Here is a 21,538-nt window from a genome sequence, read left to right as displayed (position 1 = left end):
ATTGTGTAATCTGATACGGATGACTTTTATTGAAAAGTTATTATACCTTTGAGATATTTTTGGCTATATTGTACATTGAGTTTGAGTTATGGGTTGTGACATTTTTGATACTATTGCATAGTGATTGTTTGGTCCGCTTAGAAGAAATATGTTACTCACTGAGCCGTGGTAGCTCACCCCTTATCTTACATACCTTTCAGGTTCTTCTGCTGGCCGAAAGTAGGGCGTGAGCGGGCGTTAGTCGGAGGATTTCTTTTTGATTGTGGGATTTTGGGTACGTTGTACATAGTGACGTTGAGCTATTGGAATAGCTTTTTGTTGGATTTGTATATATCCTTTTGATGGTTTTAGAAAGCTCTGATGTTATTCGGGTTTTGTTTAAGTTGAGGCTGCGTCCTTTGGGTGAAAGGACGGCAGTGTTATGATCCCGTTTTGGTTGTGTTCGGGGTGTGACATTTGTTGGTATCAGAGCGTAGGTTATGATTTTTGGGTGGGACGTTGTGAGATTGTGTGATAGACTTTAATGCATTAGTTTTAGATACTAAGGTGTATTCTTGATTCTGGATTTAGGTAATTATGAGTTTCAAGTCGGAGCCGCTTATCTCTTTTCGTAAGAATAATAAGGGAAAGAGAGCCATTACCTTCGACTCGAGAGATGTGCCTCGAGGTCCGAGAGTAAGGTCTCCGACAAGAAGGTGAGATGACGTAGGAGCAGACTCGCAAGAAATAAGAGGGGAAAGTCAACAGCCAAGGGCCCAAGACGTTGTAGTTGAAGCTGGTGAACCTGGGAGTGGCAGAGGCTACACCTTTGCCCAGTTTAGAAAGTCAAAGCCGCCCACTTATGATGGGAAAACTGATCCTCTTGCAGCTGAGCGATAGATTAGGAAGATAGAGGGAATATTCAGAGTTGAAGAAGTTCCGAATGATAAGAAGGTGGACTTTGCCACCCAATATTTGGAAGGTGAAGCTGAGTATTGGTGGGAAGGAAAGAGGTCCACTCTTGGAGATGAAGATGCTACTATTTCTTGGAAGTACTTCAAAGAAGCGTTCAACGCCCAGTTCTTTCCAAAATCCTTCCAAGCAAAGATGAAGGGCGATTTTCTGCATATATCGCAAGGTGATTCTTCTGTTTTAGACTATGTGGGTCGCTTCAATCAGATGAGCAGGTTTGCGGGGCATTTTATGGCAAATGAGAAGGAGAAAGCTGAACATTTTTTTAGAGGACTTCGACCTGAGATTCGTTTTACACTCGCATCTCTTTTACTCACCACTTATGAGGATGTCCTAGAGCGAGCAATTAAGATTGAACAAGAGATCATGGAGAGTGGCACCCAGGGTATTCCTCAGCCCAAGAGGCCGAAGTTCACTAATTTCCAAGAGATCCGTATTCGTGACAGCAACAAACAAAGAAGCACTAGTAGGTTTGAAAGGGGGAAGAGTCAAACTGTTCAGGGTGCTTGCATTACTTATGGGAAATATCATAGTGGCCAATGCTATTGGAAGCGGGGAACTTGTTTTCTATGTGGGAAGATGGGACACATGCGGCAGAATTGTCCAATACAGAGAGATACTCCAGCAGGTAGTAGATTATGCTTTGTATGTGGACAACCTGGTCATATAGCTCGCTTTTGTTCCATGAGGAAGGATGTTCCCTCAGTGGGTAGGCCCCAGGAGAATCAGCCAAAACAAAGGGCGACAGGGAAGGTTTATGCGATGACGGAAGAGGATGCGGCAGCGTCTAACACAGTAGTTGCCGGTAATATCTCAATTACCTCGCAATATGCTTATGCATTGTTTAACCCTGGTGCTACGCATTCTTTCATTTCTACTGAATTCGCAAAGAAACTTGATATGCTACCTGATCCTCTTGAATATGAATTGCGTATTGAGACCCCTACGAGTGACTTCGTTATTGTGGACCGTGTATTTAAGCGATGTATGCTTCTGGTCGATAATGTTCAAATGCCTGGAGATTTGATGTTGTTGAATATTCGAGATTTTGATGTTATTTTAGGGATGGATTGGCTATCAACATATCATGCTATTGTTGATTGTCATTCAAAGAAAGTTAACTTTCGACTCCCAAATGAGCCCGAATTCTCTTTTTCGGGAAGTTGTAAGGGTACTTTTCCAAGATTAATATCGGCAGTGCAAGCGAGGAAGCTTCTAAGGAAAGGTGGTTATGGATATCTAGCTTGCGTAAAAGACACCAGTAAAGAAGTTGTGAAGCTGGAAAATGTTCCAGTTGTTAGAGAATTTCCTAATGTGTTTCCTGAGGATTTGCCAGGCTTGCCACCTGATAGAGAGATTGAGTTCTCTATTGATCTGATGCCTGGTACAGGACCTATCTCGAAGGCACCATATCGGATGGCACCATCTGAATTGAAAGAATTGAAAACACAGCTGCAGGAATTATTGGATAAGGGCTTTATTAGGCCCAGTGCCTCGCCTTGGGGAGCTCCAATCCTATTTGTGAAAAAGAAGGACGGTAGCATGCGGCTTTGTATAGATTACCGCGAACTCAATAAGGTAACGATCAAGAATAAATATCCTTTGCCACAGATTGATGATTTGTTTGATCAACTTCAGGGAGCTCGGGTATTTTCTAAGATCGACCTTCGTTCTGGATATCATCAATTGAAGATTAAAGCAGATGATGTATCTAAAACTGCTTTCAGAACGAGGTATTGGCATTATGAATTTCTTGTCATGCCTTTTGGATTGACAAATGCACCTGCTGCTTTTATGGATTTGATGAACAGGGTATTCAAACATTACCTCGACCAATTCATTGTGGTGTTCATTGATGATATCCTGGTGTACTCGAGGAGTTTGGAGGAGCACGAACAACACTTGAAAGCTTGTCTTGCAGACCTTGCGTGAGAAGAAATTGTTTGCTAAATTCAGTAAGTGCGCTTTCTGGCTTGATCATATTGAGTTCTTGGGTCATGTTATCTCGAAGAATGGCATCGCAGTTGACCCAAAGAAAGTTGAAGCGGTTGTTCAGTGGAATCGCCTTACCAATGTAACAGAAGTGAAAAGTTTTCTTGGGCTAGCTGGCTATTACAGGAGATTTGTGGAGGGATTCTCCAAAATAGCTGGTCCACTTACTCGCCTAACTCAAAAGGGAGTTAAGTTTGTATGGTCTGATAAGTGTGAGCGCAGTTTTCAAGAATTGAAAAGGCGGTTAGTGACGGCTCCCATATTAACCTTACCTTTAGGAACCAGTGGCTTCACAATTTATTGTGACGCATCTAAAGAAGGTTTAGGGTGCGTTCTTATGCAGGACGATAAAGTGGTGGCCTATGCTTCTAGACAGTTGAAGACACATGAAAAGAACTACCCCACTCATGATCTTGAATTGGCAGCAGTTGTATTTGCTTTGAAAATATGGCGACACTACTTGTATGGTGAGAAATGTGAGGTCTTTACTGATCACAAGAGTTTGAAGTACATCTTTACTCAGAAAGAATTGAACATGAGGCAGAGGAGATGGTTAGAACTCTTGAAGGATTATGACTTATCCATCAATTATCACCCAGGTAAGGCAAATGTAGTAGCGGATGCCTTAAGTCGTAATTTTCTGGAAACATGGCAATGTTGCTCACTTCTCAGCAGCCTATCCTTGAGGATATGAGGAAGCTAGATTTGGAGGTGTTGGTGCATCAATTGGGTGCTCAGATAGCTAATCTTCGAGTACAACCGACATTGATTGACAAAATTAAGGCTAAACAGAATGATGATTCTCAGTTGGGAAAGATCAGAGAAGGCGTAAAAGCTGGGAGACAGTTGGATTTTAGTATTCATGTAGATGGGTCATTGAGGTTTCGTGGTTGGCTATGTGTTCCTGATGATCCTGAGTTGAAAAAGGAAATATTGCAGGCAGCTCATGGTACTAAATACTCGATTCATCCAGGAAGTACTAAGATGTATAGAGATTTGAGAGGACATTTCTGGTGGGTCAACATGAAGAAAAACATTGTAAAGTTTGTCGATCAATGCTTGGTTTGTCAGTAAGTAAAGATTGAACATCAGAAACCAGGTGGATAACTACATCCACTTGAGATACCTAAGTGAAAATGGGAGCATATTACCATAGATTTCATCGTCAGTTTACCGAGAACGCCAAGCGGTAAGAATGCTATATGGGTGATTATCGACCGATTGACTAAATCGGCACACTTTTTGTCGTATCGATTTGGCCTTTCACTTGAAGACATGGCTAAGCGGTACGTCAATGAGATAGTGAGACTTCATGGGGTTCCAGTGAGCATAGTTTCTGATCGAGATCCTAGGTTTGTATCCAACTTCTAGAAGAGCTTACAAAGGGCGTTGGGTACTAAACTCAACTTCAGTACAGCTTTTCATCCACAGACAGACGGGCAATCGGAGAGGACGATTCAGACGTTAGAGGATATGCTACGATCCTGTGTTATTAACTTCGGTGGTTCATGAGATGACCATCTTCACTTAGCAGAATTCTCCCATAATAACATCTACCATTTCAGTATTAAGATGGCACCTTTTGAAGCACTGTATGGTCGAAAATGCAGAAGTCCGGTTTGTTGGGACGATGTTGGTGAGAAGAGGTTGACTGGCCTTGAGTTTATACAACAATCAGAAGAAAAAGTCAGGTTGATTCGAGAGCGACTGAAAACAGCTCAAAGCCGTCAGAAAAGCTATGCAGACCTTAAAAGGCGCAAGATAGAATTTGATGTGGGAGATCACGTGTTCCTAAAGGTTTCACCTATGAAGGGTGTTATGAGATTTGGCACTCGCGGGAAACTAAGTCCAAGATATGTGGGACCGTTCTTGATATTGGAGAAGATTGGTGAAGTTGCTTATAAACTGGCTTTGCCACCAGCATTATCTGGAATTCATAATGTGTTCCATGTATCTTTATTGCGAAAATATGTGACAAATCCTGAACACGTATTGGATTTCACTCCTTTGAGGTTAAGAGAAAACCTGACATATGAAGAACGGCCTATTCGCATTGTGGATAAGACGGAGCAAGTGCTGCGGCGATGCACAATCCCTTATGTGAAAATTCAATGGCAAAATCATACTGAGAGAGAGGCCACATGGGAGCTTGAGGAGGAAGCAAGAAACAAATACCCTCATATGTTTGAAAGTTAAGGTAAGGCTAAATTTCGAGGACGAAATTTTTTAAGGAGGGTAGAATGTAACATTTGCCTTTTCTTTTGACTAGGTCAAAAGACTTAGGCTGAAGGAGGATTAAAAAAAAAAGTCAAAAAGTGAAGATAAAAGGAAGAAAGCAGCGGCTGGTCGCGGGAGAACAGAAGAAAAACAGAGGAAAAGAAAAGCAAAAAGGAGAGGAGAAAGGGAAGAAATGAAAGGGAGGGTTTGTGCGCGTGGGTCCTCGCCAAGCCGTTCCGACTATGTAACGCAACGACTAGTAAGTACTCGCAACCCTCGTTAGTCCTATCGGAGTAATTTTTCGATTAGGGCTCGGAAATAAGAGTTTTGTGGATTTGAGCTGCGTAGTCCAAGTTTTTGGGTTGTCAAGTCTTAAATATCCATGAAAATGAAAGATTATGGTGTTATGGGGCTGTGCGTTTTGACGGATATCGATTTGGAGTTACGGTTTGTCCGGAATCAAATTTTCAAGTTGAGAGCATAATCTGGAATTTCGTGAACAGTACTTTCCAGGGCTTTTATTGTCGTTTTTGGGCTGTTGTTTGGGTTGGCTGTGTTGGGACATCCATAGTATACTAGATGAGTTTCGTTTTGACTATAAGAGCGCGCAAAACGGAGTCCGGTGGAGGAAGTTATGATGCGTGAAAATTTGGCGCGCAAGTAGTTCGTCGTGGTTGGCATTAGATTTTTTTCCTTTGAGCAAGCCGTCGTGGGCACATGGGTGTTGGATTATTGGCTAGTTAGCCTTAGCTTATTCGAATTGCGCGTTAGGGGGAATTATTACTCGGTTTTGATTCGTTTTCCGTATGTTTGATAGGATTTTGGAACCGTCGGCTCGAGTAACACATATGGGTTAGTTTTTGGATTACCAGGTGAGGGACATTATATCTTCTATGAATTTACAAATTCATATTTTGATAATGGATATAATTTTTAATACAGTGGAGCATGTTTTCTGCATAAATTGGATGGATCATTTACTACATTTTGTCGATTGTGAAATGAGTTGAAAAGTCTTATGACGTTATTGAAATGAAGCTTTTGTGAATGCTTATATTAAAGGTTTTGTGAAGAGGATTAGCCGAGGGCTATTCTTGTTGCGAAATGTTTTGTGAAATGGATTTATTGGTGTTGATTATGGATTTCTGGATTGAGTTATAAGTTGCTGCTGCTCGTATTCTTATATTGAGAACCCGTTGAGGGGGGAGTATGCATACTGTCAGGATATCCTTTTGGGCCGAAGCGCCGGCTTATAATAGGTGGTAGACCTTGCCAAGAGGAGTAAACTTGGTCGCCTTTGTCACGGCGTTAAACTTGACCATAGTTTGATGACGAGCATGAGATTGGTTGATGGATGAACCATCAACGTGTTATGTGATGAGATTAGTCAATAGATAGATCATTGATGATTGGCTATTGTTGTTAAGTGAGTTTTTATTGAGTAATCTGATACGGATGACTTTTATTGAAAAATTATTATACCTTTGAGATATTTTTGGCTATATTGTACATTGAGTTTGAGTTATGGGCTGTGACATTTTTGATACTATTGCATAGTGATTGTTCGGTCCGCTTAGAAGAAATATGTTACTCACTGAGCCATGGTAGCTCACCCATTATCTTACATACCTTTTAGGTTCTTCTGCTGGCCGCAAGTAGGGCGTGAGCGGGCATTAGTCGGAGGATTTCTTTTTTATTGTGGGATTTTGGGTACGTTGTACATAGTGACGTTGAGCTATTGGAATAGCTTTTTGTTGGATTTGTATATATCATTTTGATGGTTTTAGAAAGCTCTGATGTTATTCGGGTTTTGTTTAAGTTGAAGCTGCGTCCTTTGGGTGAAAGGACGGCAGTGTTATGATCCCGTTTTGGTTGTGTTCGGGGTGTGACACTGGTCCTCTTTGGGTTGCTGAAGAACAGTTGGCATAGAGTTGTTTTGCCAATCCCGCCGTTCCCCACCACACCAATCGCCTTGAATTTGTCGGAGCTAGGTTTCTTGATCAGAGATTCCAGTAACACCAGTTCGCTATCAAACCCGTGATCTGCTGGCAGAGGAATTGGACCGGAAACTTCTCGGCTCTTCGTCGAGCATCCGCCATTGCTATCTTGTGGAGTATTATTGCTCCTGCTAGTTCCCAATTTGTGCTCAAGTTCCACCTGAATCTTCTCCAGGCTGCTCTTTATTCTGTATTTGGTCAAAATCTACTTCTTTGATAGTGTCTGGCACTCGGTCAGGATATTGTTGAGGGGCAAAAGTACACCAGAAGTGCCATAACTTGTGTACAGCGATCACTTTGGTGCCATAACTTTTTTTCGGATCACTTTGGTGCCAAGTCGGAGGAAAAGAGATCACTTTAGTGTCAATTTGGCCGGAAATCCGACGTGGCATTTTTTATTAATTTTTGACCCCGACGTGGCTCGCCGGAGGCTGAGTCAGCGTGTACAGTCAGCATTTTTTATTTTAAATAAATTTTTCCAGCGTGTACAGTCAGCATTTTTAATTTTAAATATTTTTTTCCTTTTTTTTTCTCTTCTTTCCTTTTTCTTTTCTTTTCTTTTTTTTTCTTTTCTCCCCTCGCCGGCCGGTTGCCGGTGGCCGGCCGGCCACCGGCGAAGCCCGGGAAGGGCTGGGCGAGGGCGGCCTTGCCCATGGCCGGCGAGGGGCGGCCTCGCCGGAGACAGGCGAGGCCGCCTCTCGCCGGCCCGAGCGAGGCCGCCTCGCCGGATCCGGCGAGGCGAGCCTCGCCGGCGTCGGGCTAGGGTCGCCCACGCCCGGCTCGGGCGAGGGCGACCCTCGCCCGCCCGGGCGAGGGCTTCCCTCGCCCGACCCGGCGAGGGTCGCCTCGACTAGATCCGGTGAGGGACGGCCTCGCACGGGCGGCGAGAGCGGCCTCGCCTGTCGCCGGCGAGCCGCCCTCGCCGGCCATGGGCAAGGCCGCCCTCGTCCAGTCCTTCCCAGGCTTCGCCGGTGGCCGGCCGGCGAGGGGAGAAAAGAAAAAGGAAAGAAGAGGAAAAAAATATTTAAAATTAAAAATGCTGACTGTACATGCTGGAAAAAATTATTTAAAATAAAAAATGCTGATCGTACACGCTAACTCAGCCTCCGGCGAGCCACGTCGGCGTCAAAAATTAATAAAAAATGCCACGTCGGATTTCCGGCTAAATTGGCACTAAAGTGATCATTTTTCCTCCGACTTGGCACCAAAGTGATCCGAAAAAAAGTTATGGCACCAAAGTGATCGCCGTACACAAGTTATGGCACTTCTTGTGTACTTTTGCCATGTTGAGGTAATAGAGATTGTCGCTGATCGATTTTTCCTCGCATGAAGATGAGCTGAGTCCATCTTTAAGCGGTTTCTTCAGCTTCTGGAAGTCTTTGTATAATGCAACTTTAGGGTTTATTCCATCTTGGAACTTCTTGAGCAGGTACAGCTCGATCTCTCGAGCCATAATAACGCCTGAATTCGTCCTCATTTCTTCTTCAAGAGGTTTTGGAGGAAGAGAGACATGACTGTCCGAAGGCATTTTTACTCGAATCTGTTTGTATGCTGTCAGATGATATGCCTCCAAGAATGTACACCCAGAAAAAGTAATTCTGGAGTTCTGATAAAATCAATAGAGAGGCTCTTGTTTCTTTCAGAGCCTTGAGGGTTACCTTAAAAACCCTCCGAAATAACTAACTTTATACATAAAAGCTTTCTTTTTATTAATGTCCTTAACAGTTGGCCAGTTGGTAATGATTAATTTAAAAGTTGGTCTGTTAAGGCGCGCATGGAATCCATTCTGGAACAGAAATTCTGCTCCAGAATGCATTCCGGAACAGAAATGCATTTGTTAAAATAATTTTGGAATGCATTCTGGAGCAATTTTTGCATTCTGAAATAAAAACGCGTTTGGTAAAACTTCATTCTTTTTTTTGCTCTAGAATGAATTTTTGCTTCCAGAATGAGTTTTGGCCCAAAAAAGAGAAGCTACTTTTTGTAGCTTCTCTCTTCCAGAATGCATTCTAGCCAAAATTTCCTTTTTTACAAGAAATAAAAAATTTCAAAAAATGAAAAAATCAAAAATTTCAAAATTTCACAAAATGGCTTAGAATACCTGTGGCCATCCACTTTGAGTGAAATTTAAATTTTTGAGGTGCTAAAAAAAGAAAAATAATAAAAAATAAAAATTTCAAAACTTCACAAAATGGCTTAAAATACCGTAGCCACCCACTTTGAGTGAAATTTAAATTTTTTAAGGTGCCCAAAAAAATAAAAAAAATAAAAAATTTCAAAACTTCACAGAATAGCTTAGAATATCTGTAGCCACCCACTTTGAGTAAAATTTAAATTTTTTGAGGTGCCCAAAAAAATAAAAAAAAATAAAAAAATTCAAAACTTCACAAAATGGCTTAGAATACCTGTGATCACCCACTTTGAGTGAAATTTAAAATTTTTAGGTGCCAAAAAAAATTAAAAAAAAAATCAAAAATTTCAAAACTTTACAGAATGGCTTATAATACATGTGGCCACCCACTTTGAGTAAAATTTAAATTTTTTTAGGTGCAAAAAAAATCAACAAATCAAAATAGATTTCTGTTCCAGAAATCAATTTCTGGAGCAGAATTAGTCATGTTTTACCAAACAGATTTCTCCTCCAGAAATCAATTTCTAGCAAGAATTCCAGAAATCAATTTCTGGCAAGAATTTGATTTCTGGAGCAGAATGGTTACCATTCGCACCCTTAGTCTACATTCACACCTACACCAGATAAATGGGGGTGACCTTAATTCAATTACTCCAAATTTGAATTTTCTGCTGAGATCGTTCTTTGTATAAACATTATAGAGGGAGATCATTGGTATGATCATCCAATTTTGAATGGTCAAACCATGGTTCTGAACTTCTTATTGGTGGATTTCCTCAGAGGTGGCCCACTTAGGCTGGTGCTAAGAATATTTGAGATGGAGATTTCTTTCTTCTCACCTATTGTGTCAACTATACAAAAAGATGGGTAAAAGTAAAAAATGAAAAGCAAAAAGATACTGAGAATCCAAATGGAATGCAGTCGATGGCTCCTATTATCAATGGTGAGAAAATTTCCACCATCCCTGTTTCTTTCTGTGCCAGGAAACATGAGTTCAATCATTAATAAAATGTATATCTATTTTGTTCAGATGAGGGAAACTTGCACAGTAAAAGGTTATGTGGGTCATTGATTGTAGTTGTCCTTTTCCTAGATACTTTGTGATGGTGGGTTTCTGTCATGCAAGCCTCAATACAATGAGAAAGATTAATTCATCATATATACTAATAAGAAAATGTCATTCTCCACTTAATAATAAATCACAGCATTGTATACACTTCACTTGCAAATGTAAAGTACATTATGTGCTCAGCTTGCTGGGGGTTATGCCATTCCCATCAGGGACAGCTGCAGAGCAGTCAGAAATGTGAACAGGGATGGCCTTCGACCCCATTAAAACAAGCTCAAGTCAAGACCTTTTTGGTCAACCAAAAAGTTACTTGAGTCATTGTTTATTCATTTTATGTACAATTCTAGGCAATTCTGAGATGGTTTCTATTCCCTCATGTGCTTCATCCAATTATAAAGCAGAAAACTTTGTTACTAACTTTTCTCTGAAAGTAATGTGATGGGTAATTCTTTTTTACTTCTTCTCTCTCTCTTACAGATCTTTTGGGAGACTTGCCATGTGAAACGCCAAGGTAAGTCATTGTTTATGGATTGTTTTAGCTTATCATTTTAGTGGAAAAAGAAAGAAATGCTGGGTATGCTTTCGTTGACGTGGAAATTGTGAAGCAAGTGTTCACAAAATACAGCATGGCCAAATGATCAATACCTCAGGAAAAAGATCTCTGGTTTCTTGATTCTCAGACTAATGGCCTTTTCTTCTCCTGCCTTTGAGTTTCCCTAATTCTTTTTCTTTAAAAAAAAAATTGAAACTTGAGTTGCTTGAGTGAGGTTGTAACTAGAGAGGTTTCACTTCAAGTAATCACAAGAACAAAACATGGCTTTCAATCCCATTCCGGCGAGCATCAGGAAGGTTTGGGACACATGGAACCTCAGGGGCTTCATCATCCTGAGCCTCTCTCTTCAGACCATCCTCATCTTCTTTGCACCGTTCAGGAAGAGAACGGCCAACATGTTCATGATGTTCGTCTTGTGGTCGGCTTACTTGCTGGCCGATTGGGCTGCTGCGTTTGCAGTAGGACTCATTTCCAACAGCCAAGGCGATGACTCTGCTCTGGCCGACAACGGAGATCTCTTAGCATTCTGGGCACCTTTCCTTCTGGTGCATCTTGGCGGTCCAGACACCATCACTGCCTTTGCGCTGGAAGATAATGCCCTCTGGCTGCGGCACTTGCTTGGCCTTCTTTTCCAAGTTTTTGCCGCGTGCTATGTGTTCCTCCAGACACTGCCCCATAACAAGCTTTTAGTGCCAACCATACTGATGCTTCTTGCTGGGTTGATCAAGTATGCAGAGAGGACTAGAGCTTTGTATCTTGCAAGCCTGGAGACTTTCAAGAAATCCATGCTCAAAGAGCCCGATCCGGGTCCAAACTACGCGAAGTTTATGGATGAGTACTCGTCGCGGAAGGAGGCCAAGCTCCCAGCCCGCATCAATATCACCGGAGAACCCGACAGAGAATCTAAGACTATGACCTATGACGGCGTGAAAGAAGGGATTCTTTCCAAGAGCGACGTCGTGATGCATGCCCACCACTTCTTCGAAATCTTCAAGGGTCTAATTGTCGATCTCATCTTCAGCTTTCGTGAACGGCACGAGAGCTGGCAGTTTTTCCAGCAGAGGTCTGCAGAGGATGCTTTCAAAGTCATAGCGGTCGAGCTCAACTTCATGTACAAGGTCCTGTACACCAAAGTCCGGGTGGTACATTCTATAGTTGGTTATATTTTTCGGTTCTTTGCATTTGCGAATATCGTGGTAGCTCGTGTTGTTCACCTGCCTAAAGAAGAATGGATTCCATAGTTTTGATGTTGGAATTACCTACTGCTTGCTCTACGGGGCTGTTTCTCTAGATGCAATAGCTCTTTCTATGGCCATTTTCTCTGATTGGACTGTTGCTACCATAAAAAATATCAAGAGAAGATCCAAAATGGCGATCCTGTTTGATAAACTCGTCGGTGCACAATTCCTCTTGATAATGGATCGGAGGAAGGATTTGGGCAAGACTAAATGTCGAATAGGCAATGTTGAGTATGATGTGTTCGATACACCAGTAATGTTCCGAAGGTGGTCTGAGACCATCTCGGTTTACAACCTGTTATCCTATTGTCTGAAAGAGCGTCCAACAAGAATCTCCAAACCGCAGGGGTGCCTGAGCAGCTGTTTCGGTAAAATTGTCAGTTTTCCATGCTACATCATGGGAATGGTAATGTCCTGGCTAGCTCCCTTGGTGAATCAATTTCAAGTTGCTTATTTTTGGGCTGCATCTTCAGAGATGTTGCTCACGTTTCCAAAAAAATCTTCAGTTTTATCACTGATAAATTGGGCATAGCGGACATACTCGACGAAATCAAATATGTGTCCAGTAATCCCTTCATCAAGAAGCTTTGGGAGTTTATATTCGACGAGTTGCAAGACAAGGCGTCATTCGCAGATGACGCTGAGACGGCCAGGAAGATATGTGAGGCACGAGGTCGAGTACGACCGTAGTCTTCTATTGTGGCACATTGCTACGGAGATCTGCTACAACAAAGACGACAACCCCAACCCTGATGCCCAAAATTATAGGATATTCAGTAAGATCCTATCGGACTACATGTTATATCTCCTAGTGAAGCAACCCAAGATGATGTCCGCTGTTGCGGGCATCGGCCAGATTAGGTACCGAGACACCTGTGCCGAGGCCAGGAAGTTCTTCAGCAGACGGGGGATCAAAATGGTTTCTGAGAAGACTAAGAAGGGAGAGGAAAATGTGGCTAAACTGAAGAACGCTTGCAATAAGATCTACGAGGTGGACACAAGCGTCAAACCAGTGGATGTAAAGGGTGATCGGAGCAAATCCGTGTTGTTCGATGGATGCATCTCGGCCAAAGAGCTGGAGAAGCTAAACAAAGGTAAGTGGAAGATCATGAGCAGGGTATGGGTGGAACTGTTGTCATATGCAGCCAGTCATTGTAGGGCCGAAACGCATGCCCATGTACTTAGTAAAGGCGGTGAGCTAGTAACTTTTGTTTGGCTATTGATGGCTCACTTCGGTATTGGAGAGCAGTTCCAGATCAACGAAGGCCATGCCAGAGCAAAGCTTATCGTTGATAAGTGAAGCACCAGCACATCGATCTTCCTAGGATAAGGATGAATGCTTCCTTGAGGAATTCTGTTTCTTGTGTAGAGAAACTTTATTTGGCACTTGCAATGTTGGAAAATTTTCTTCCCAAGTTTTGTCATGCTTCATTTTCCAACATAGTACAAACCCGGAGAGCTCTTTTGCTCTTTCCAGTTCTTTTAGCAATCAGTAGTTCTTCTTTAGCAAGGTTTCGGCCTTGAGCTCACCGTTGCCACTCTCCCTGATAAGCAAAAGGTAAGACTGAAATAGGGGAAGGCTTTCCCTGTGGGTTTGAGTTTGCTTTCGTCTCCAAGTGCCAATCTTCTAAACTCAAGATTGCTCGTGCGCCTAAACTATGGTCATGTTTCTAATGAACTTTAACACGGTAATGGACTGTTAGCGTGTAATATCCCCAATTAAGGAAGTCTGGCTAAACGTATGCAATACTGGTGTGAAAGAACCTGCAAAACTTGTTGAAGACTTGAAGTTGCAGATTCATGAATGGGAACTAGACATCATGCATGGAATTTTTTTCCGACTATTTTTACGAGAAAATATTGTCTACTTACTCCGCGTACATCGGATTAACGACACTCATGTAAAGAAAAAAATTACTTCTTTCAGCAGGTTATATATGAGTTCTTAAACAATTTGCTACTTAGGAGGCATAGATTCATAATTATAACATACATTTTGATGCTTACACTGTAGAGGGTTGCAAATCACTCAACTTCGTATGCTTACCTCTTATCGATTTCACCTAACAGATTAAGTTTTTAGAAAGCAAAAGGTACGACTGAAATAGGGGAAGGCTTTCCCTATTCTTCTAAATTAAAGATTGCTCGTGGTCCTAAAATACGGTCATGTTTCTAATGATGTTTAACATGGTAATGGACTAATAGCATGTAAAATCCCCAATCAAGGAAGTCTGATTAAAAGAACGAAATATCAGGGTACAAGGACTCACAAAACTTGTCGAAGTTAAAGATTTGGATGGATGAGTTCTTGAATGGGTACTGGGCAACATGTACGGAATTTTCTTGACTACTTTTGCGAGAAAATATTGTCTTCTTACTCTGCACATATCATTGGATTAACGACGCTCATGTAAAGAAACAAATTTCTTCTTTCAAGGCTTTATATGAGTTCTTAAACAATTTGATACATAGGTAAATGAAAGACACAAGTTGATGTTTACACTATAGTGGGTTGAGAAACACTCAACTCCATATTGTGACCATCAAGCGCTCCTGAGATCATAAGAGAATTACCTCTTCAACATGTTATGATCTCAGTTGCGTGCAATCATTGCGTTGTAACCATTTGATACTTTTTGAATCTCGACAGAATGGTGTGGGCAAAAGAAAAGTGGCATATTCTGATCAAACACCCATGTAATCACAGTAGAATGCATTATAGAGGCCAAATTGCACGATCTCAATCAGGAAAGGCACCTATCTGTGCCAATTAACTCGGCAGGTGGTCCCAGTTCTGGTTAAGTCTTAAAACAGCAAAAGCATACACGTGCATCCTGTTTTTTCGCCCACTTACACATATACATCTTCGCAGTTCACACTATGTTGCATTGAGGATAACCTGAACTCCATATTGAGGGCGAGAATTGTGAAGTTCGACAGGGGAGTGGACATAAGCAGGGGAGAGGGTGAAACTGAATCGCTGCAGAATCATAGCAAGAACAATTTTAGCTTCAACTGTCGCGAAATTCAGGCCAACACAATTTCTGGGTCCAAGGCCAAAGGGAAGGAATTTCGCAGGATTGTTGTTTGTAGCCTTAGCAACTCCTTCTGAGAATCTCTCTGGCTTGAAAAGATGTGCATCATCTCCCCAAATTTGAGGGTCGTGGTGAATCTTTAGGATTGGTATGTGTACCATTATACCTGCAGGAAGAATGAGATCACCGAGTTTTGCTTGCCTAGTCACTTTTCTAGGGACACCGACTCCTGGAGGATATAAGCGGAGAGATTCGTTTATGATCATGCCCATCTGCACATACACAAGTGCCAGAGTCATTCATGAGGAGAAGAATAATTGAAGATTCTTCGAAAACACAAGAAGATAAAGAAGCTTGTGTTGTTCTTTGCGGTAGAACAATTTGGGTACATAGGCAAAAGTAGTCTCATTACAAGCATTATCAGACAGCTTTCGGAAATAGACATTTATTAGCTCTGTTTCAAGGAAAATTCTTTTACAATCACCTTCTCTTACCTTCTTGAGCTTTGTAGTTCCATTGAAATCGGGATCTTGATCTCCAAGTGTATCAAGGACCTCCTTCCTTGCTTCTTGTTGCCAATCAGTGTGAATTGCTAGGAGGAAGACTGTCCATGCGAGTAATGAGCTTAAGGTTTCAAATCCAGCAGAATAGAACGTCTTGCACTCAGCAATTACATTATCGAATGTGATTTTCTTGTTCTCATCAACATCGTGCATAGCCGTTAAAAGTAACCCTAGGAAATCATTCCCGTAGCTCTCCATCTCTCCGGAATTCATCTTCTGTTGTCTTCTTTTGATAATCTTTAACACAGCTTCTCGTAACCCTTTCTCAAGTTTCTCTGCCTCAATCTCAAAAGTCGGTTTCCAGAGCTTACTGTAACAACAAGAAGCCACACAAGCAAGTACTATAAAACCCAAGTATTTTGTTCATCTGCGAAACAAACTGTGATATGCAAGAACTCTAGGGGGTGCTGTATTCTGTTGCATCCTATCCGTCGTAAAAGTCCAAAAGACCAAAAAGCAGACACATCGAATAATGACCGCATTACATAGGATGACAATCATTCGAAGTCCTGTCTGAATGTTTTTACTACCCTCCATGTCGTAAAATTTATTTACCTGACTCCAGGTAATCTTATTTGTGAAGAAGCTTTTGCCATTGTCAATCCCAACTTAACCACGTTCTCAAAAACAGTTTTGCCTTCAACGTAGCTGCTCCCAAATGCAGTTTTCGATATTGCATCCGATGTGCACAGTTTAAATTCTTCATAAACATCGATTTCCAGGCATTCTCGATCACGCCATCTCTGGATCATAATATGAGCACAGTCCACCATTGCCGGAACCATACTCTGCAAACAAATGGATTGACATTCCATCATAAGCACAATTTGAAAAGCACTCTCATGTCCAATACCTCCCACAAAATTACTTCACTAATTCTAATTCCTACCATGTTTGTTTTGGAAGCAAGGCTCCCATGGCCAGCATACAAATAATGTCTCAAATGTACCTTCAGACTTCCCCCGTGAAAAGCGAAATTCGCCAGCTTTCGGTGCTTTGCCCATTGCTCGCCTTCAGATGTCACCAGTCCATCACCTACAAGCTTCTTCACTTGGTCTTGGAGGAAAATTTTTGAAAAAGTGTGGTCTTTATCATTAAGTACCTCTTTAACCATGTCCAGATCCGAGACAACTAGGAAAGCTTGAGGGCCATGCCACACCAAGAAATTTCTCCCTGCGACATTTTTTAATTTTTGTGAGTAACATAGATTGAAGAGTTAAGAACGAGCCTGTTCTCAAATACAAATCAATATCCTCTCAAACGGCATGTCACATCCTGTCCAGCAAATGGGTGTTCAGAAAGTACTTCGCAAGTGATATCTCGTGATCTTAACATCGATAAACTGAGTCAACTACAGGACTATTAATCACCATAAGTTTGAGCCCACTTGTGGAAGTGAGGCTGGACGTAAGGGAAAATATCGTGAGAAAGGCTCATGGGTCTGCTGGTGGCTTCCCTCTTCATTCGAAGCATCTCTGTGGTGCTTCCATGGAAGAACCCGTAAGCTGGACCTTTGATTCCTTGGGCAGCCATCTTTCTTTGCATTTGAATTGGAATCCACCATAGTTTGTGCAGCATTTTGATAACAAGAGCCAAGAGAAGAGAAAGAACCAGAGAGGACAATGAGAGCAACACACCATTTCTGAGGAAATCCATGTTTCTTTCGCGAGTGGAGCTGTTTTACAGAGCTATGAACTTAAACTACCATTGGACTGATTCTTGTAGTCCTTTGGTTTCGGTCCCATGAGGGGTGGTTCGAAATGCTGAGTGACAAAGACTTGCGCCGTATGACAGTATGTTTGACCTTCAGTACGAGTATGTGGCACAAGATTGAACACATGGATGGGGGTCCCCTGCTAATAAATGAATAAGACTTTAATTTTAGCTACTAGCTTGGTTCGTCTGCACAATTCATGGATAGAGAAACGATCAATAAGGCTAAGGTTTAGTCGTGCACGGCATGAAATGTAACTTGCAAGTTGCCCCCACTTCTGTCAAATGCTTATAGTTTCTTGCCAAAAGGAACTATTGCGGATTTGCAAAACAATAACGGATTTTTCATGAACAAAAGTTTTAACTCATGAAGCATTTTAAAAGTTCGACATTATATGAAGATAAAATCTGAAACCCTAAAAACAAAAATAGAACTTTCGCGCCAATAAATTAAATAGTATTCAAATTGAAAAGTTACGAAAATTTGATAGGTAAATAATTAAAGCAACATCCGTATGTTTTGAAAAGTTTAGGCCATCTCGCTTTAAGGAAAGGCAGAAGGTTTGATAGAAATAATAAAAATTGAGAAATAAAAGCCCTTCCAATTCAACCGATCGAAAAAAGTTTCATGCTTTCATTTGGGACCACACAACCGACAAACGTCGAATGCACCTCATGAATAGGGAGTCTATCTGTAAGCCTAAGAAATGTGGCGACCTTGGTTTTAGAGCTCTCGAATTGACTTATCAAGGGTTCGTGATGAAACCAGCGTGGGGCTCATAACGCAGCCAAGTCTCGGGGCACAAGCTCTAATCGCCAAATATTGTCCACATCCTAAACAGGACTAATATTCATGCTAAACCTGGAGACTCGATCTCAATGAAGGGAATTATGAACCCATGGCCGAAATTAAAGGAGGGAGCTTTGTGGAGCCTGGGAAATGGCAAACAAGTTAGATTTTGGATAGATAGATGGATTTCAGATTTGGAGCCACTCTATAACTTTATTATTACTCAAATGTCTCTCTATGAGATGGAGAGAGAAGTTTGCGACTATGTGTTAAATGGGAATCATAAATATCAAGTACTTCAAGCACTTTTACCATAAGATATAATCTTTCGAATTCGGGCTATCAAACCTCCTTTAGCCTGTGATGGAGAAGATAATCTTCTGTGGGAGGGTACTGGAAGAGGGACTTTCTCCGTTAAGTCAGCATACGATTTATTCGATAGGGTAGATAATCAAGACTCTGATGGTATATGGTCCGTTATTTGGAAGTGGCAGGGTCCACAATGTATTAAAACGTTTCTCTAGCTAGCCACTCATAAGCGACTATTGATTAATAAACTGAAAACTACTCGCAATTTGGGAGGAAACCCTTATTGCTTGATATGTGAATCTCGTGTGGAAACAACCTTACATGTTCTTCGGGATTGTCCAATTGCTCACGAAATATGGCTTGAGATTGTCCGGCAACATTGCTTGGAAGAATTCTTCTTAATGATTTTGTCTCAATGGTTCAAAGTAAATATTACTACCAAAGGGCGGTCAAACTTTCATCGCTCCTGAAGCATAACTTTTGGAGTGGTTCTGTGCTTTTCTAGCAACGGCGGAATAAGTCGCTTTTCCAAGTCAATTTTGTTTTTTCTTCAAATCCTGCACAGTTTATTCGGTCACACATGAAGGAAATCACCAACTTCTCATCTGTGAACAACTTACTGTCGAGTGGAAATCCTGCGTAGTTCATTCGTTATCTTCTTGTTTTCATTAACTTCATGAGAAGCTCTCAAAAGCAAACCTAGAAAATCATTCCTATAGCTCTCTAAGGGCCCGTTTGGCAAGTTGCCAAATAATAAAAATTTCTGTTCTTTTGTTCTCAGAATCAGTTTGGGAATAGAAATCCGTTTGTTAAATTTTTTGTGCCCGGACACAAATTTGCAAAAAATTGTTCCCAGAATCAATTTTGGAACAGAATTAAGAAGCAAAAAAAAAGTAGCTTCTTGATTTTGGGAACAATTTTTCCATTTCTGATTCTTCTTGGTTTGTTGTTCTTGTTCTTCCTAGCTTGCCGTTGGCCTCCGGCCACAAGCGAGGGCCGGCGAGGGCGGCTTGCGGCCATGACGGTGAGGCCTCGCCTAGCCATGGCGAGGCCGACCTTGCCGTAGAGACCGGTGAGGGCGGCGGCGAGGGCCGCTACACCCTCGCCGGCCCTGGCCCGTGGCCGATTGCCGGCGTCGGCGACCAGCGATGGCTAAGGAAGGGAAGGGAAAGAAAGAAAAAAAAAAGAAAGAAATATTAAAAAATTCAAAATATTATTAAAAAATTATTAATAAAAAGAAATTTTGTGTAGTTACCAAACACATTTCTGTTCTTTTTCTATTCTAAGAATAGAAATTTTAGGAAGTTACCAAACACCTTCAAATGTTTAGAAATTGTTCCCGGGCACAGAATAAAAAAGAATCATTTTTTAGCAGAATCAGTTCTCAGGTACAGAATCGTTGTCATGCGCACCCTAAGTCTCAAGAGTCCAACTTCTCCTGCCTCTGTTTAATAATCTCTAGCACGGCTTCACGAAACCCTTTCACTATTTTCTCTCCCTCGATTTTGTACACCGGTTTCCAAAGTTTCCTATTAACAAAATATCCATCAATTTGTATATTACAAACATTGATCCAATTTGTTATGATCCTGGGTAAGAATTAACTAAATAAATGAGCGTTTTTTTTCGCGATAGTACTCGTTTAAGGCCAAGAACAAGGAAGATTGAAATGCATATATCTACGGTGCTATGTCTATGTCAGATCAGATCTATGCCAGAGAGAGAGAGAACAAACATTGATTTACCTAACTATCGGAAAACTAGTAGAAGCATGCACCATTACGAGGATCAACTTGTTCACATTCTCAAATGTACTTTCGCCTTCAATATAGCTGCTCCTAAATGCTGTTTTTGATATCACATCTGACGCATACTATCTAAGTTCTTTACGAACATTGGTCTCTTTTTCTTCTCGGTCACTCCATCTCTTGAGCATCGTATGAGTGCAATCTACCATTGCCGGAACCATACCCTGCAAATCCATGCATAATAGACCTCTCTATAATTAGCACAACTTTTTTTAGCAACTCAGTGAAATTTAGGGACCGTTCTTGCAATCTTTGATGCTGTTGGGAAAAATAAAGTAAAGACTAAAGTACCTTTGGATTCATATTTCATGTTTCTACGTCACAGTGGCATAACTAATTCCAACATACCTTCAAGTTTTCTCGGAAAAAATGTCAAAAAAGTCATAAACATTTTGCATTGGTGCCAATTTAGTCATAAACTTTTTTTGGTACCAATTCAGTCCTAAACCTTTTGCATTGGTGCCAAGTTAGTCATAAACTTTTTTTTTGTGCCAATTCAATCCTAAACCTTTTGCATTTATGCCAATTCAATCCTAAACCTTTTTGTCTTTGTGCCAATTCAGTCCTTCCGGCCAATTTTGGCCTGATTTTGTTGATGTGGACAACTTTTAATAATATTTTAATTTTTTTGAATTTTTATTTATTTCTTTATTTCTTTTTTTTCCTCCCTCCCCTCCTTCCTCTAGCAGGTCGCCGGAAAATTTTTAAAAATATTAAAATATTATTAAAAGTTGTCAACGTCAGCAAAATCCGGCCAAAATTGGCTGGAATGACTGAATTGGCACAAAGACAAAAATGTTTAGGACTGAATTGGTACCAATGCAAAAAGTTTAGGATTGAATTGGCACCAAAAAAAAGTTTAGGACTAAATTGGCACAAATGCAAAAGGTTTAGGACTAAATTGGTACCAAAAAAAGGTTTAGGACTAAATTGACATCAATGCCAAAGGTTTATGACTTTTTTGACACTTTTCCCAAGTTTTCTCCATGGAAAGCGAAATTCGCCAGCTTACGATGCTTTGCCCATTTTTCACCTTTGAGATGTCGTAAGCCGGTCCCCTATATACTTCTTGACTTGGTCTTGGAGAAACTCTTTCGAGTAAGTGTCATCTCTATCGTTGAGGAACTCTTTAACCATCTCAGATCCAAGATTACTAGAAAAGCCTGAATGCC

The 21,538-nt window shown here is 41.2% G+C and overlaps 2 protein-coding genes and 1 pseudogene across 3 annotated transcripts; 2 read left to right on the top strand and 1 right to left on the bottom strand.

Annotated features, from left to right (window-relative positions):
* The first annotated feature begins 4,515 nt into the window (after positions 1 to 4,515).
* LOC130135188 (uncharacterized) lies at positions 4,516 to 5,139 on the top strand. Its single transcript, XM_056303730.1, has one exon. The coding sequence runs from the start codon at positions 4,516 to 4,518 to the stop codon at positions 5,137 to 5,139; it is 624 nt and encodes a 207-aa protein (XP_056159705.1).
* A 5,693-nt stretch (positions 5,140 to 10,832) lies between these two features.
* On the top strand, positions 10,833 to 13,726 carry LOC115690856 (uncharacterized; annotated as a pseudogene).
* Positions 13,727 to 14,805: 1,079 nt separating this feature from the next.
* LOC130134416 (cytochrome P450 CYP749A22-like) lies at positions 14,806 to 17,511 on the bottom strand. Of its 2 annotated transcripts, none has more exons than XM_056303857.1 (5): positions 17,117 to 17,511; positions 16,636 to 16,919; positions 16,302 to 16,534; positions 15,678 to 16,056; positions 14,806 to 15,455 (listed from the first exon to the last, which is right to left on the bottom strand). In XM_056303857.1, exons 1-5 carry the CDS (start codon positions 17,400 to 17,402, stop codon positions 15,027 to 15,029), a joined length of 1,611 nt encoding a protein of 536 aa, XP_056159832.1. In that variant the 5' UTR covers positions 17,403 to 17,511; the 3' UTR covers positions 14,806 to 15,026. The 2 variants fall into 2 exon arrangements, with proteins under 2 accessions (XP_056159832.1, XP_056159833.1); XM_056303858.1 differs by having other exon boundaries at positions 16,696 to 16,919; positions 17,117 to 17,505.
* Positions 17,512 to 21,538: the final 4,027 nt, after the last annotated feature.

Source organism: Syzygium oleosum, unplaced genomic scaffold, assembly GCF_021117445.2.
Source record: "Syzygium oleosum isolate NSW1041296 unplaced genomic scaffold, Sole_v2.1 Sole_v2.29, whole genome shotgun sequence".
Taxonomy (NCBI): Eukaryota; Viridiplantae; Streptophyta; class Magnoliopsida; order Myrtales; family Myrtaceae; genus Syzygium; species Syzygium oleosum.
Note: the sequence above shows the minus strand (reverse complement) of the source record. Positions and strands in the feature narration are given on the sequence as shown.